A 17,482-nucleotide genomic window follows, 5' to 3' on the forward strand; every position below is an offset into this window, starting at 1 on the left:
TACCACAGAATGTGCAGCGTTCTTGAAATCAAAAGCTTAGCTAGTTTCCATCAGAATATACAGTCTGTACTGACTGTGACTTATAGTTGCACTGACAACATGACTAAGTCTTTTGACTGCCTTGTTCATAGGCAATGGCACACAGACTAGATACTCTGATGGCACTGACAAATTGACTGACCTAAATATTTGCTTTTGGGGCAAAAACAAAGAATTTTGAGTGAAGTGTGTGCTTTTGCAGGTATTTCATTTCAACTGTTTTGAGAAATGCACTAGTGATGTGTTGTGATGCCAATGTAAAGCATGATGTGAGAAATGAACCAAATCGACTGAGAAAAACTGTAATACAACTTTGGTTCATTTATGTTATTCACTCATTGCTCGTCATTAATTATGTACTGGGTACACATACACTGGGCATACATATACTGTGCATATTATTTTATCTGTTAGTGACAAAGCTGAACAAAAAACATGCACACAAGGGGTTTGCTTTCTCATTTGTTTTTTTTCAAGTTCTTTATTGTGTCCCAGACAACAGCTCTTACTCCCAAATTAAACATTGTCACATCAGAATCACTTATTAATATGAAACAACAACTATTAATAATTTGACAAGTGATTGGAAACATCATTAAAAATATCACATTGTTAGTTGAAATGTACAAAATACAACCAAAGCTAATGTTTTCAGCTTCAGTGATGATTTCTTTAGAAACTGTATTTCTGTGATTAGTTTCAATATGATTAAAGGGAAAAAGAGAAGTGTTTAAATATAGAGATACAGCTGCAATATTGAGAATTGAAAGCTAAAGTTCCTTTGGGCACCACCATTGCTATTCTAACCTTTTGACTCCACACCATATGAAGATGCCCCTAGTTTCAAAACTACTGTCTGTTGGACGATTCGGATTCCAGTTGCCAACTGCTACTAGTTACAGATAGAAACAATATAAAAAATCTGGAAGGATATTATTGACATAAATTATATCATAAATAATAATATCCAGATAATCTAATGTTGCCTTAATTCAGTGATGAGAGGTGGACCTGTACGATATGTCTTTGATTTTTTATAATGCTCTGATATGTACACATCCATTATCATGTTCTTGTTTTTGCTATATTTCACAATGACTCTGTCCATGTTGCTCCTGGGGTCCTGTGGATCATAATATTTCTTGACGTCAAAGGGCAGATCACTGGCATGTTTGTAATGAAGGTTTCCTATAGTGAAATAGCCATATGTGCTTGTATCATTCAGCTCTGGGAGGAGAAAGTGTGGCTTATTGTTATGGAATTCATGGAACCCATAGTCTCCTTTTATGGGGTCACACAGGGCCATCATGTTGTTGTCAACACAATTTTGTACATACCACACCAAGAGCACAAGCCCATGTCTGGGTGGTGGTCTGCCAAATCCTGTCTCTTCCAGCTCCTCCACGGAGTTTAAGGTCCTCAAAGATGAAGAAACCAGTACAACTACCAACATAACAAGTCTCAGGAAGAATTCACATTGCCTCATCATGTCAGTCTAAGGGAGAAAATTAAATGTATAAATTATCACATATACGTTTCAAGAAAGTGAACTTCATATTTACCACACAATATAACAATTAACACATTTAAAAAAATATAAACAAACGTTTGAGCAAAAGGTGACTGAATGGTTCATGTTTTGATTGCAGTGTATTCCTTTGTAAAATTTAGTTTAGCTGGCAAACGATAACATCCAGATTCTTAAAAGCAAAATATTTTAACATCACTGACACAAAAATGTATGTAATTAACTAACATCTTATCTCATAAACCAGCTCCAAAAGTTGAGGTAGACTTTAATACCACAGAACTGAATTGAACTGAATAAATGCCACAAGTCTGCTTATAATAGCCCTTCATCAGACATAAGATTTGTGTACCTTACCTCAGTGATTCAGCAGGCAGGAATATTTTGTGAGCCTGTGGATTGAGCATCTAGAGGACACGTCAGTGAGCCCTACAGTATGTGTTCAAGGTGTGAGGACAGTACGCCCACATAAAGTCAGAGAGTCACGTTCTTATCACGCTTGCTTGTCACTGCACAGGATGTGGTCAAAGCTGTGAGGTTCACTTCATTTTAAAGCTTTTCACTTACTTTCCTAGTTTCAAATAATACAATATACACATTGCATCATGTTCAAATATAAAAGAAATAAAAAGGTTCTTTGATTTTTTTTGTACTTTTCTTCCTTTTAATCCAGTAGGACTGCGGCACTTTAAATCATTGCAGCTGTGAAACTTTGTACTCAGCAGTAATTACTTACATACTGAGTGATGCAACACTTTGGCAAATCAAGCCTTAAGCTTACAGTACAGGTGAATTTACATAATAAAATTATATTAAAAAAGGTGTCTGAATGTCTACGTGTAGATATGATGTTGGTATTCAAGCACAAATGAAAAAAAGACATCATTGAACATGCCAACTTTAATGCATGTACCGCTACATATTTGAATATTGCAATGAATGAAATATCTACATTCAAATTTTTCTCATGTTATAGTACAGTAAAAATACTGGCAATTGCTCTTATAGTGAAAGAAATGGCATCTGTTTTGCCTCTGTTCAATGGATCTTTAATGCAGGAACATTGCTTTTCTCTCTGCACATTGGTCCTTTAAAACAGGAACATTGGTCCTTTAACAGAGGAACATGGCTTTTCTTTTTATGTTACCTTAATCCATCTCCCGGCACCATATCAAAACATCTGAACTTCATTAGAAATTAAATGGACTTTTAAATGATCCCAACACTGAAAACCAGTACACCACACAAAGAGAGAGACAGACAGAGTGAGAGAGAGAGAGACAGACAAAGAGATAGAGACAGACAGAGAGATAGAGACAGACAGAGATAGACAGACAGAGAGAAAGACAGACAAAGAGATAGAGAGAGAGACAGACAGAGAGAGAGACAGAGACAGAGAAAGATGGGCAGACATGAGCATTTCATTTGCAAAGATTTACCACCAAATTATTCCGTTCTGTTTTGCAGTCATTATTTATTTATTTCCTCGTCTCACAGCTTAAAACGAGTCGTTTAGGTAATCTCCACAGCAACACAGCTGTGTCTGTACGGTAGTTTCTTTGATTCTTCCACTATATGTAGACTTTTCAGGGTCACACTCTGTTAGAGCCTCATACCCGTGTTCTCCGAGCCTGGTGAGGCAGTGCTGAGATAATAACCTCACCATTCCTTTAATGCCTTTATTTCTGCTCATGCTGAAATGGTGATGTATTAATTATTTAGATAGAGGTACTATGTACATGCAGATTTAGATATGAATAGACATATGATTCTAAGTGTATTTATAAATACTAACATAAATACATCAATGTTATATAAACAGATCAATGATATATTGCTACTTTTAATTGTTTTTTAACATCACAATTGACTGCACAGATCATTGTCCACATCATCTTACAGTATTATCATCATATCAATCATATTAATTACTGACTTATTTCATGCATTTCAATGTTTAATTGATTACTTTAATTGATGACATTGTGTTTAGATATTCAAGACCTGTCTATGTAAATGTGGGCATTCAGGTACTTTCTGATATCTATATTTAACACTGATGACAGAAATACATCATTTACAAACAAGAATGTGAACAGTGATGATCTGAGAAAAACACTGAGTCTTAAGGCATGATCTGAATGTGAAGATAACCATTTGCAACACTGAACAACAGTTCCCATTGCAGGAATCAAGTGTTTGTGTGGAATAGAGTAGCCATCATGAAAACCAAAACCAAGATCTTCAGACAATTAAGATACCACAATGCTACAACCAACAATACTCCATGATAGAGAGGAATACAATGGGTTTCAATAAATGTACTATTTTTGGGATGTCAGAAAACAGGTGTAGGTAGTAAAAGGTCAAGGAGAACAGGACATGAGATTGTAGCACCCTGTGCATGACAAAAGGGTGGAGGCCCCGGCCCCATGGAGAGGGACGGCACGAGGAGGACAGATGACAGCAGGTTGGTGCTGTACAGGAGGAGCTGGAACAGGACCAGGGACATGTTCAGGAATGGGGCCTCAGATACCAAATGGGAGCGGTTCTGGAGAAATGTCAGGAATCAGGACAGGACAGGCAGCTGGTGGATGAAAGAGTTTTCAAGGCAAGAGTTTGGTGCCAGACACTGGTGAGTCATTGCCATTGCACAGGATGGAGGACTTGCAGCAGTAAGAGCAGCAATAGGAGTGATGTCTGGGCATATTTTGTAGCCAGTGGTCCCCCTTGAGGAGGATCTAGGGGAGGACCATCTGGTTACCAGGGCGCTGGGCCCGGAGACACACACAAAAGAAAGAAACAAAAAAAATAATAAAACATCCATGCTTTTCTGCTTCTGGAGGGAACAGGTGCAGGGGTCTCCAGCAAAGCAGAAGCTACAGACAGGGTGACTGAAAAGGCTGCGACCGAGAGCAATAGGGCAAAAGCAGGCATGTCTGCAAGCAACTGGGCAGGAGTGGACTGTGGGGCAGGCAGTGGGACAGGAGGGGCACAACCTGACCTGGCCTCTGGCTCCTGCACTGGATGAAGAACATGCTATCAAGAGGATCATGGAATCCTCCCAAGTTTCTGCCAGCGCACCCTCAGACACTCTCGACGTTTTACCAAAGATGGACAAACTTCATTTATCATGGGGTGTGCCTTGAAATCAAATGCGAAATGCAGGCTCTTGCCAAACTCCTATCAAAAGTGAAAACCAGCACAGGAATACTAGCAAAGGATTTTGCCAACTGCTGGCAAAATGTGTTCCTGCACTATGAGGGGGATTATTGTTCCTGGTGCAACAATTTTAGAGGAATAGGAATTTATGGTTGGGGCAGATTAAACTTACATTGCTATGTAGAGGTATAATTGTGAAATGAACAGTCCAAAGTCAGGATCTGTAACCACATAACTTGAGTAACCATAAACAAAGCAATGAACAATGGATTTCAATCACCACACTTCAACCAATAACAACCAGTCATAGTAAGAAACAAGTGAAGACAATAAAAGCTAGGACAATAGTACATGGCAGAGAAAGAAACAAATTTAAAACAAAAAGGGAACCCATTATGCCATCAAGAGTTTTTGTTTTCATGTATTTTCCACAGATTACTCTGTAGATAAGGGGGTGTAGTGCGTGAGAACACTAGACAACCAGCCGGTCGCCCAGCCCTTCTCTTTGGATCTATTATGTTTCTGAGAGAAGCTGACCATATATGAACCCCAACAATGAGTGATGAAATGACAGGACAGAGTACTGGAATTTACGGTTTATGGGCTGTTCCTTTAACTATTCAATCCACATTTTCCTCACTTGCCTAGGTTTGCCTATGTGCTTCTTTTAGGACCTTTTAACACACCCCTGCCATTGATGACAATTCTCTACTTTCAATGTCGCTGAATGTTTCTGAAATGCAGAAGTCAGAAAGCCACTGATCAATACAAAAACTACAACTACAGTTACTGAATATGGCATAGTAATTAGTGGCCAATTTGCTTTATCTGCTCTCATTATCAAGGTCAAAGTGTCAAGGTTTAGGGAAGTAAGAAGGCATTGTCCTTACCAATGCCTGGAAATGGTTGTGAGTGATTGACACTTGAGTGTAATTTTGTGGATATTAGAGGCAGCCTGTTGTATTCTCTGGCAATTTTTGCCAAACGCATCATAAGGAACTTTAGGACTGGCAAGCAATGTATTTACCTGCTATCAATATCAATTTAGGCCACCTTGAAAAAAAGAAAAAAAAATGGCTAGTTGATAAATCATAATCACAGCACCTCATAAAGGTGTAAGCCACAGGACAGAACTTGTCAGAATGGCAATATAGTGCCAAATGTATGGCATCACGAGGCAGTTACATTTTTATAAGAAGCCAGTATATCTGACCATGTTTTGTGAGTGCCCCCCAGGCTACAGATTATTAATTGATAGGGTTTAGAGTGTTGGCCAGAAATTGGGAGGTGCAGCGGGTTAGAGGGTTTGCCAAGAATATCGATTTGGTAGATAAATGGAGGAAAGCAATGGAAGGAAAATGGAAGCCAGCTCTCAGTGATTTCAAGCAGGTGGAGGGATATAAAAGAGATAAATGAACTAATGGGAATATGATCAGCGTAGCAGATAGGACATAAATGAGAGGGCAGAGAGCAGGGAAAGGTACACAGTGGTGGCTGAAACTGGCTCCAGCTTCACAGATGTTGGCCTTCTGGTACCAACCAAAGTCGAATTTGAAAAATATGATAAATCAACAAGTTGAATTTAATTCTTGATTGACCTGCTATTTCAAGTGATTTTTTATCTAATAATATAATATAATATAATACAAACCTTGGCTAACCTTGGTTAACAAACATAATAATTATATGGTATACATAAGTATACAATACATGGTTTATGCATGTATTGCTGTATATAAAAAGTCACACATGCGTACATATCAAAGAAGTAACTTTTAGTTTTGGTCTGTAAATCTTCTGAGAAAGGAATCTCAAAAAATTGCTACTACACTTGGTGATTTACCTGCAACAAATAATAAAATTATTCTCAGACAAGAAACAAATGCTGAATTTTTTCATGTTCTCTTCTGATCACCCAATAAGGGTCATTTGAATTGGAAGGCCCTGTAAAGTCTAATTAATACTGGGGTTTTCTAGGCACTTTGTGTTGATGACTTGAGCAGAGCCCCTTAATGTAATTGTCATTTTCATTTTGCTTTAAGGTGAACATTATTACAAAAATAAAAGTGGCAGCTACCCATAAAGATTTGAGCACCTTTTTCATGTGAGTGGCACTTATTTTTCATTTGTACATTACTCTTAGAAATTGTGTGTCCAAAAATTCTTGCCTCTGTAATGAAATGGCACTAAACCAATTTGAAGTCCATTAAAATGCCTGACAGAACATCTGATTTGCTCAGAAACCACAAAATGCAGTGTAAAAAACTACTTTAAAACTGTTGTGATTCAATGGACCATTGCTGTACAATCCGTAGTCTGCACAGAGAAGTGGTGAGTGCGTTTGGGGCTGGCTGCACATCACATCTGACAGACTGGGAGGGAGAAATCTCCATATGGTGTAAGATCAGCTTCGCTTTGCAAACATGTCAGATCCACCTAATGAAAATGAACCATGCATTTAATTTAGGTGTACTGTATTTCTTACGTGAGCCTCCACATGCATCCTGATTCTCCGTCGCCTCCACCCTCTGCTTCTACACCACCTCCAGCTGTTATCTTCCTGACGTTTGCACTGCATCACCGTGAGCACTTTTCATTTCTTTGTGCTAATTGTAAGTAATGGCACCAAGGAACTACGCAAGGTCTTAAAAACAGAAAGTAATTGGTAAAAACATGATAGATCTTTGGTGGTGGTACTGGAACATTTCAATTCACAGTGCTTTATTTTGTATGAGGATGCAAGGCTGACAGTGTTATCAGTTTAAAAATGATTAGCACGCATGAACACTAAAGTCTCTATGCTTTTCCCTGGCCATATCCCTGCTTTCCTGGTGTTTTTTCTACCTGTTCTTCTGAGATAATCAAGCACATCCTTTAATTTTCTTTGGTTGTGTTATTTAGCAATCTGCCCATTTTTTCCATCTTCTGAAAAAGCCAAAACAAAGTAACTACACATGCACACAATAATAATAGTCACAAATAATGCACGGACAAGAACAATGATATATGCGAAGAGCACAAGCGACGTGCGGATATATAAAAGCCTGGCGTGAGGAAAGGTCACAGTGCACTGGATGTTCAGGGCCACTTGCCATGGATCAGATGATATTAAGTGTGTGAATCAGCAGCATCAGCAGAGAGCGAATATGGCAGCTGTAACGCACCTCGGGAGTGCTGAGCAAATAGTGCTGCTGCCAGAAGAGCTGCTGCCCAGATCAGTGCAAACGTCCCTCCTATTACTCTGTGATAGACTGTCAACTGGTGCACATACGCCTCCAGCAGCAAGCTAGTCAATCTGAATGAGGATCATATTACAGATTGTAATGGGTCCGGCCACAAAGTCAATGTGAAAGAGAACATGGCTGATAGAAATCAAACCTACTATGAAAAAGGTACTACCGCGCATTGTGCTTCATTAGAAGCACATTGTGTACATTTTGTGTTGTGTGCTGTTAAGCCCGAAAGAAATTTATGACTCTCACAATATTTTGATATCAGCCCCTGTGTATTATTTTTAGTTAACGTCACAAAGTATTTTAATAAGTGATGGATTAATTTGAAACATAAATCAAAACGTCTGCAGTACATTTTATGTGAGGTGTGACAACTTACTGGGGTGTCATTTATAGATTTTCATTTGATCGGTCTTTGATAAATGTGAACAAAAACCCCTATAAGAGATACGTTTAGAACTCAACACTTGGCCATGGTTTTAAAGGCTATATAACATTACCCAGTTAGCCACATTTACAGATGCATACTATCTATGCTAGGCTTTAGGCAGCATTCCCTAAACATTAAAATACATGAGATCTCTACGTATCACATGAAGGGACCAGAGCAGACTAAATGAAAATGAGTTCAGCTCCTCTAGCTCAATCAATCAATCCTCACAAGTTTAATGATCTAAAACTCCCATCCAGCCTCTGCTCATTCATCCTTCCACTGCTCGCTTAACAAAGTCTCCACACTTTTTAACATCAGATTAAGTGTCAGCTTTCTGGACTGAGTCTGATTTTACTGCCCCAAATGGGAAACATATCAGTCAGTTTCTCTTAGATCTATGGCTTTGAAGAAAATGTATTTTGGATTGGGAAGAATAGCTGGAGGAGTGGACATGAACATACGTGTGGAATATAAAACTGTGGAGATGAAGGCTTCTGTGTTCAGACTCAAAATCAAGTGAACACAAGGCAGAGGAAATCTATGACTATGGAAGGATATGTGTGTCTGTGAGGGGGGGGCATTGCGAAATCACCAATGTTATTTAAACATTTTCATTGTTGAATTAAATTCTACATTGTTCATTTAATTCCAGGCAGACCCAAATAAACAATGGTTAATTTAATACTGGGGATTTTGGTGCATATTGTTAAAAAATCTTGTTAATATTTCAGCAGTTACTATAATTATATAGCCTGAAGCCAGATCTGAACTTAGGTTAACAAGAATGCAGAAAAAAACTGTAGTCTCTTTCACCGTAAATGTCACCGTAGAATACTGTAATGAAATAGTATTCCTAAGGGAAGAAGCAGGCTGGGATGATAAGAAGATTGGTATAAAAGACTTCTGCAAACTCACTATCAATATACATATCCCAGATGCAGGCTGTGCAAAGATGCCCCAGAGACGATCCAGCACATAACAGTGTGTGCAAGGAACATCGTAACCATGTGGCTGGCATAATATACGGAAACATTTGTGTTCTGAGGATCTGAGTGCACAATTGTGTCTAAAATTCTGCCACTGACTGGGGATTACTGGGTGTCAGTTAGCAGCAGAGCCGGAGTGGCTAATCAGGAAATTCGGGTGGATTCCCAATGGGCCGGATCATTTCAATCTCTAGTTTGGGCCGAATGGGAGGGAAAAATAATTTTGGGCTGGATTTGGGCATTAAACTCCAGGGCTGAAAAAGGGAACCGTCAGGGCCCTCTACGCCCTCTCAGAGGGCCTAAAATATTCTTAAAACATAAATATATATAATTTATACATTTTTTTAATCTACTTACAGTTTGACAATCGACATCTAAACAATTACAGAAATATAAGCAAATAAATTATTCACCCGTGTCTATTCAATCTGTGTTGGAAGGTGAGGGGTTAAGTGGAAGCCTGTGAGCCTGTGTCTCCCCCTATCAGGACTGTGATGCCCACTGTTCATTTACAGAGGGCCTGGCAGTTATAATTCAGCGCAATACCAGTTTCAAATGACAGCAAAATTGACCAATCATATCTTCCCTTTTAGTGGGCGGGCTTAACTGTATGATAATTTCCGCCCGCTGTGGCAACGCTAGCTGTCGTTAGCGTACCACCGCTAGCTAGGTTTGATTCAGTCCTTTGATGCCCTCGTGCGCGTTGTTTACATATTTCGATCGCTGAGAAGAGCGAGATTTATTCAAGGGCATACCATATTCATCGTCGCTAAGCCAGTCCGGGTCCATAATGGGAGGGCAGTCCGTAAAACACGCATACACAGGCATTACAAAACAGGGGAACACGAGCAACAGGCAAGAAACCAAAAGACAGGAACAATAAACGGCCAGGTACAACGATCAACATAGAAACAGTCAAAATACCAGACAAAGGACAAGGGAGACTCAGGGGCTTATATACATGGGACCGAAACAAGGAACAGGTGTGGATGATAATACAGGGGCGTGGCAACAAACGAGGAATCACAGAGACAAACGAGCAGGGCGGGACGAACGGGCAAGGAGCACAGACATGAGGGAACCCGGAGTGACAGCTAAGGGAGGGGGCGAGGCCATACGTGACAACCTTATTTTGTTGGAACCTTATTTTGCTTAAGAAGTTATCTAGTACAGATATTATTGTTTATTGCGTTTCTAAAGCTGTACTGTTGTCTTTTTATTTTTTATTTATTGCAGTTTATTAGAGAGAAAAAAGAAAAAAAAAAAAACCCGGGCCCAGGTTTAATGGTCACGGTTCGCTACTGATATATATATATATATATATATATATATATATATATATATTAGTGGTGGGACTTTAACGCGTTAATTTCGATTAATTAATTACAGGAAAATTAACGCACTAAAAAAATTAACGCATTTTAACGCATTTAACGGACGAGACACTTTTGCACCGTGGAATGTTTCTCAGTGAACGAGTTCCAGACATACAGATTATATGGACCAGATGGAAGTAGGCTACAAACAAAAATAGTGTTATTTACACTTTATGTAGGAAGGAGTTCGCTTATCACAGGAGCACTTCCACCCTTCGTTACCACCTCAACGCAAAACATGTTGCGGCTAAAGCTGGGCGTACACTGTGCGATATTTTAAATCGTGTACTCAGCTCCAGCTCAAACTGTACGACTAAATCGCAGGGAGAGTCGGCTCGTGGAGCTGCTTCAACAGTGCGATACTCTCACGAGGAGCGATTTGAATTTCACACATGTTTGATATTCTTGCGACGCTGCGATTTCTGATCGGGAGTTGTGAATCGCTCCTCGTATACCTGTGTAAACTATACGATGCACGACACGCGATTGAGCCGAAACGAGTGAAAAATCGGCTGAAAATGGGCCAAAAATCGCAGTGTACGCCCAGCTTAATGCGCAGGTCAGTAATGATAACTTAGCTGCTAAATGTATTCCTAATACGATAGGGTGACCAAACGTCCGTAATTCACATCCTGTGAGGAAATGTCCTGGTTTTTAAATTACCTTCATTGGACCATTAAGACTGGATTAAACTTTCGCGAGTGGCCGTAGCGCGCGACTCCGCACACGTTTATACATGACGCGTCACATTATTTGTGTTGTCCGCTCCCTGTGGTCGAAGATTAAGACTTACAAGAAGCGCTGCGAATTGCGTCAACTGATGCAAGTTACGAACTACCGTCCAGGGGTGAGTTTCCTAAAACGTTCTTAGCGCCAAGTACTTCTTAACCTCGTACGTAAGAATGAGGTAACGAAGTACTTGGCGCTAAGAACGTTTTGGGAAACTCACCCCAGAAAGACAATGTCGAAGAAAATCCAGCAGCTGTATGATGAGGAATAGGAAGTAAAACAGGTTATTGTGAAGAGCGCCACAAATGTGGCTCTGACTGGGGATCACTGGACCTCTGTTAGCAACAAGAATTATCTTGGTGTGACAGCTCATATAGATGATGAATCTATAGATGATGAAGATCCAGTCATTTGCTTTGAGCATGCAGAAGACCACTTCTAGGCACTATGGAGATGCCTGTGGCAGAAGCCTGGGAAATTAAAGAAATTGCTAAAATGCTATTAAAAAACATCTTCTGATTTACTTCAATTCTTCCAATATCCTGAGCAAAACTCCCAAAATTAAACAACATTTTTGATCAGAATTTCCAATGTTCTGAACTGTTTTCTGCACACTACACATATATTGGTCTGTGTAGTAGACTGGTGGAAAAATAAACAAGATGTTTAGTTTATAGTTTTTTAGTTTAGTTTATGATTATGTTCATTGATTCATTCATCATTCAAACTTAAATTAATATTTCTCATGTTAAATACTGAAATGCGATTAAAATGCGATTAATTTCGATTTAATTACAATTACAAAGCTTCCGATTAATTCGATTAATTTTTTTAATCGCGTCCCACCCCTAATATATATATATACTATATTGCCAAAAGTATTCACTCACCCATCCAAATTATTGGAATAAGGTGTTCCATTCGCTTCCATGGCCAGAGGAATATAAAACTAAGCACCTAAGCATGCAGACTGTTTTTACAAACATTTGTGAAAGAATGGGTCTCTCTCAGGAGCTCAGTGAATTCCAGCGTGGAACTGTGATAGGATGCTCCCTGTGCAACAAATCCAGTTGTGAAATTTTCTCACTCCTAAATATTCCCCTGTCAACTGTCAGCTGTATTATAAGAAAATGGAAGCGTTTGGGAAGGACAGCAACTCAGCCATAAAGTGGTAGGCCACGTAAACTGATAGTACGGGGTCAGCGGATGCTGAAGCGCATAGTGCGAAGAGGTCGCCAACTCTCTGCAGAGTCAATCACTACAGACATCTAAACTTCATGTGGCCTGATTCTGCCTGGTATAGGGGCATGTGTGGGGTATCGAATCATCGGCTTTGTTGAAGTCAATCCAGGTGGTGCATAGGTTAGTCTGTCTGGTCCTACAGTCTTGGGTGACCGTTTTATCGACCAGTAGCTGGAGCTTGGCTAAGCACCATATGCAGTGTCAGTCAAAGGTCATGAGTCCTTCAACAGGATGATGACCAAACACACACTAAAAAGCATACAGCTAAAAGCACCCAAGAATGGTTAAGAATAAGCCATTGGATTAAGTACTGTTCCATGGATCTGAAGCCTATCAAACATTTATAGAGAGAGGTCAAATATCCAGTCTAGAGAAGGCTCCCTTCAAACTTATGAGACAGCTGGAGCAATTTGTTCAGGAAATGGATAAACTACCTGTTGACAGGTGCAGAACTCTTATTGACTGCTACAGAAATAACTTTTTTACCTCTTAAGGGTGTGGAACAAAATATTAGTTGAAGTGTGTCTGAATTTTATTAAATATGTAAAAAATAACATCACTTTGCTTACAATGGGTATGGAGGATCTCTTATTCTAAATGCTCTGTTTTTCTTTGGAAACCTTGCACTCTTCACTGCAGTTTTGACTATATATGAAAAATTCCACACTCACCCTCCTCCAGGCAGTCTCTTTCCTTCAAGCTTCGTTTCTCTACTGGTTCCTCCTCCTAATTCAGAACCCCTTTGCTTGCACAGCTGCCATATATGTATATATATATATATATATATATATATATATATATATATATATATATATATATGTGTGTGTGTGTGTGTGTGTGTGTGTGTTTATAAATATATATTTATCCCATAGTACCATAGGGTTTTATTATAGCAATGCAAAAAAAAACAAATTTTGTCTCACTGAATTGTTCTGAATTGCCAAGGTGTTTTTTATTGCCTGAGATCATTTTAGGGGATGTTCAAAGCTATTATGGAGCGCTGAAGAGGAGGATGTGTTGAGCAGTAGGTGATGAACGAGTCATGTGGGTTAAATTTTAGATCAAGCCTGTTTACTGAGGAAACATAATGTACCATAAATCCCTCCCCCACTTTCTGACCTCAGATAAGGTTTTATCCAATTTGACTGCTTTCTCTTCTGATTAAAAGGTACTTATTATAGTGTGGCTTAGGGTACATTCTGCATTCTCCATGTCTCCCTCACCTACTCCATAAGGATCAGGACCACATATATGCTGGGCCAATAAAGTGCCTGTCAACATATTTTATTGTGGTCAATTTAACCAGCACATAAAAGGCTTTCTCAAGAGGCTGGTAATATACCTCTTAGAAGCAGCTTCAGAGCAAGCGTCAACAAATTATGAATGTAGTCGAACGTGTTTTGTATCAAATTAACTCTCATGTTTTTCAGGTCTTTCACTCTGGGGGAAAATGCCTATTTAGATGCATAGCAGAATGAAGATAAAAATATTGGCTACAGTGATCCTTTTTACACCAAGAGGGCTTTCACCATTCATCACAACTTCTTACTGTGTCACATTTTCTGATTCCACTTGTTTTGTTGCATTGATTGATGGTATGGAAATAGGAGACAAAGAACTAAAGACACAACGGGATATTGAGATATCCCAATAAATATTTATATCTGCAGAGATATAAAATGAGAACATTCTGATTTTTCATGTAGAAAACCTGCTTAATTGAAATATTATACTTCAATGAAGGGAACAGAGGAAGTGGAGGACATTTGTGAGATGTGTGTATAGGTGGAAAAGCAATAACTAGCAAATGCTATTCTGAATCACACCATATATTCAAAGGCATAAATCATGATTCATAAAAAAAAAGATTTAATTAACCAATGGTAGAACAGAATTAAGGTCCTGAAATAAATTTAAGAGAGAGTAAGGGATCAGAAGTTAAAGAGTCCAGGGCTGTGAATGTGCCAACGAGGGGGAAAAATGTCAGAACCCGATTTGAATGAGGGCAGAGTTCAGTTGGAATCCACTGTGAAATTCCCTTTGCAATCACACAGTGCTGTGGCATTGCTCCGACAGAGCCACAGCCTCCAGTCATTCTCCAGTGGTCTGACGTCCTCCTGGAAAATCCAGACTGAAATTGGCTTGATTTGATTTTGGGTAGCAAGGCACAGGTGAATGTGCCAAGGAGACTTGCGATACAAGCATAATCACAGGGCACAGTCCTGTCTTGTCTCTGTGGAGACTTATGGAGTCCAGAAAACAGCAGCACCAGTATAGGAACTCACTGAGCAACAGGCAGAAGGACTACCCCCTCTGTGTGAGTCACATCTCACGGAGATGTTGAAATCTTATGCATGTACTACGCCTCTGCAGATGCACCAACATACACACACAAGTACACACACAAGTGCACCCACACAGACCCCCCCCCCTCAGTTTCGCCCCCATTCCCATTGCTTGTACTTTTCCATAATTTCATAGTTTTTGGAGATGACTCTGCATGAACTATATTCACATTAACACAAAATCCCATTCCTCATCTGCATCTTTTGCCATACTACCGTGTCATACTTTTCTTGTTAGAAACCCGAAACCCTAAAAAAATGGGGGGAAATTTGGTTGGTAGAGAATCTGAGATACATGTGTCCTGCTCTATGTCCTCTCTTGCTGTGATGTTTTCACATTCTCAGACTCTAGTAGTCCCACACACCAAAGCTGTCACCTGTTTGTCTGGTAAACAATTCTTCCAGGTGATATATGTATATGTATTTCTCTTTTGCAGTTTTAACATATATGCTTAATGTGCTTTCATTCTCTTTTTGGGCATTCTTTTTTCAATCTTTTGATCATAAAATATACATGGTGGCTTTATTCTACAGTCGTGGTAGTGGTGAGTTGGAATCAATAAATCTGGGGTTTCAGTGGGCTTGCCTAGGGACTTTTAGTGGTCTAGAACACCTTTACTGTGAACACAATCTCTCAAAGATATTCAAAGTTCCTGCTGGTGCTTAAAGTGAATGTTGGACATCTGACGTGGTCTGATTGGTCCATGGCTCACAGCTCTACAGAACTGTACAGTCCTATATTATTGGCATGTTCCTTTTTTCAGATATTATTTTTAACTGGCTAAATATCATACCAACATATATCTAGCCAACATTTAAACTGATGATCTTATTGGTGGACAAGGATATAAGGTTATACATGTTTAAGGCACGATACACTTACCACCTATTTTATGAGAAACACTTATCTATTAGAAACACTTTAAAAGTGTATAGTTCCAGACTATAACCCATCTGTTAGCCCTCCATTAACTCTTCATTAATGGTCAGTTTCTTATCACAGGGCTGCTTTGAATGACTCTCCAACTCTCAACCCAACAGTGACATTGACAAGTATAAAACCTTCAGTTTATACTGCTGTGCCTGATACACACACTCCTCAACAATACCCCACATATCAGCCAAATGGCTCATTTTCAACTGCTGCCCTGGGACAGGTTGATGGTATTCGGTCAGCAGTGCGTGCACTGATAGACACAGACAGATCACGAGTGGGGTACAGCATGCCTGGCAAACAGTGCATTTCACCAGATGGGAATTATATATATATATATATATATATATATATATATATATATATATATATATATATATATATATATATATATATATATATATATATATATATTCATTTATTCATTTTACAGCACATATATATATATATATATATATATATATATATATATATATATATTTATATATATATATATATATATATATATATATATATTATATATATATATTCTGTAAAATGAAAAAGTAGCTTTGAGAGTCTTATTTTAACTTATTTATCACAGCTTTATTATAGCTAGTATTACTTTGAAATTTGACACCAAAACGTCTCCAGAAAAGCTGCTGATGACCTTGTAAAACTTCAAAATGTAACCTAAGGATAACTGAAGCAGCTCATAGCTACTGAAATATTTGATGTTTTGACAGCTTGACAGTGCTTATTTGTGACTGACATGGCTTTTACAACCACAACATAGCAGATAACAGACTGTGGTCCAAGCTCAGTGAACAGATAGTAACATCTTCACAGCCTGGTTATAACTGTTTAGGAACAATGGGTTTGTACATTAAAGATTAGCAAATTGGTCATAATTCAATTATGTGCACCTGTGTTGGTACACTAATTTCCATGCATTTAGCAAATAAAATAGTATAACATCTTTCTTGTGTTTCAACACCATCTTGGTACTTACATACATCTGCTCTACCTCAAGCAGCTCTGACATGTAACAAGAAACATAAACCGTGTATGATCGAGGATATTTTGGCATTTAAATCCTTAGAGATGCTTCATTTTAATGTGCATGGTAGCCATTACCAAATAGAAAAGTAAAATTTAACAGTATACTGGATAAAGTGCAATCAAACAAGCAAACACCAAAAAAACACTCCCTATCACAATGTTACGTACAGTAGATAAATATACAAATTTATTCCGCTTTTTTTAATATGTTATTGCAAAAGACAGACATTTTAACAAGTCATATTTTTCAGTGCAGAATTTCATGCAGCATTAAAGATATAAGGTTAAGGTTACTGTCAGCATTGGTTTCTGAAATTGGCTCCTCAGACATATCACTTAATGTAGTTGATGGCCCAAATGAAGAAAGATTAACTGGCTTTTCCAAGCACAAAAATCCCTTATGCAGCCTTCTTGATCATTATAACAATGCACTA

The 17,482-nt window shown here is 38.7% G+C and overlaps 1 protein-coding gene across 1 annotated transcript; it reads right to left on the minus strand.

Moving 5' to 3' along the window:
- Nucleotides 1-518: 518 nt before the first annotated feature.
- LOC143473662 (uncharacterized) lies at nt 519-2,022 on the minus strand. The gene is made up of 2 exons (XM_076970753.1): nt 1,925-2,022; nt 519-1,534 (listed from the first exon to the last, which is right to left on the minus strand). Exon 2 carries the CDS (start codon nt 1,526-1,528, stop codon nt 1,016-1,018), a length of 513 nt encoding a protein of 170 aa, XP_076826868.1. The 5' UTR covers nt 1,529-1,534; nt 1,925-2,022; the 3' UTR covers nt 519-1,015.
- Nucleotides 2,023-17,482: the final 15,460 nt, after the last annotated feature.

The sequence above is a fragment of the Brachyhypopomus gauderio genome, chromosome 13, assembly GCF_052324685.1.
Source record: "Brachyhypopomus gauderio isolate BG-103 chromosome 13, BGAUD_0.2, whole genome shotgun sequence".
NCBI classification, from domain to species: domain Eukaryota; kingdom Metazoa; phylum Chordata; class Actinopteri; order Gymnotiformes; family Hypopomidae; genus Brachyhypopomus; species Brachyhypopomus gauderio.

Excerpts from the sequence above, each read along its gene's own strand:
- LOC143473662 (XM_076970753.1), bottom strand. The coding sequence starts at position 1,528 with ATGATGAGGCAATGTGAATTCTTCCTGAGACTTGTTATGTTGGTAGTT.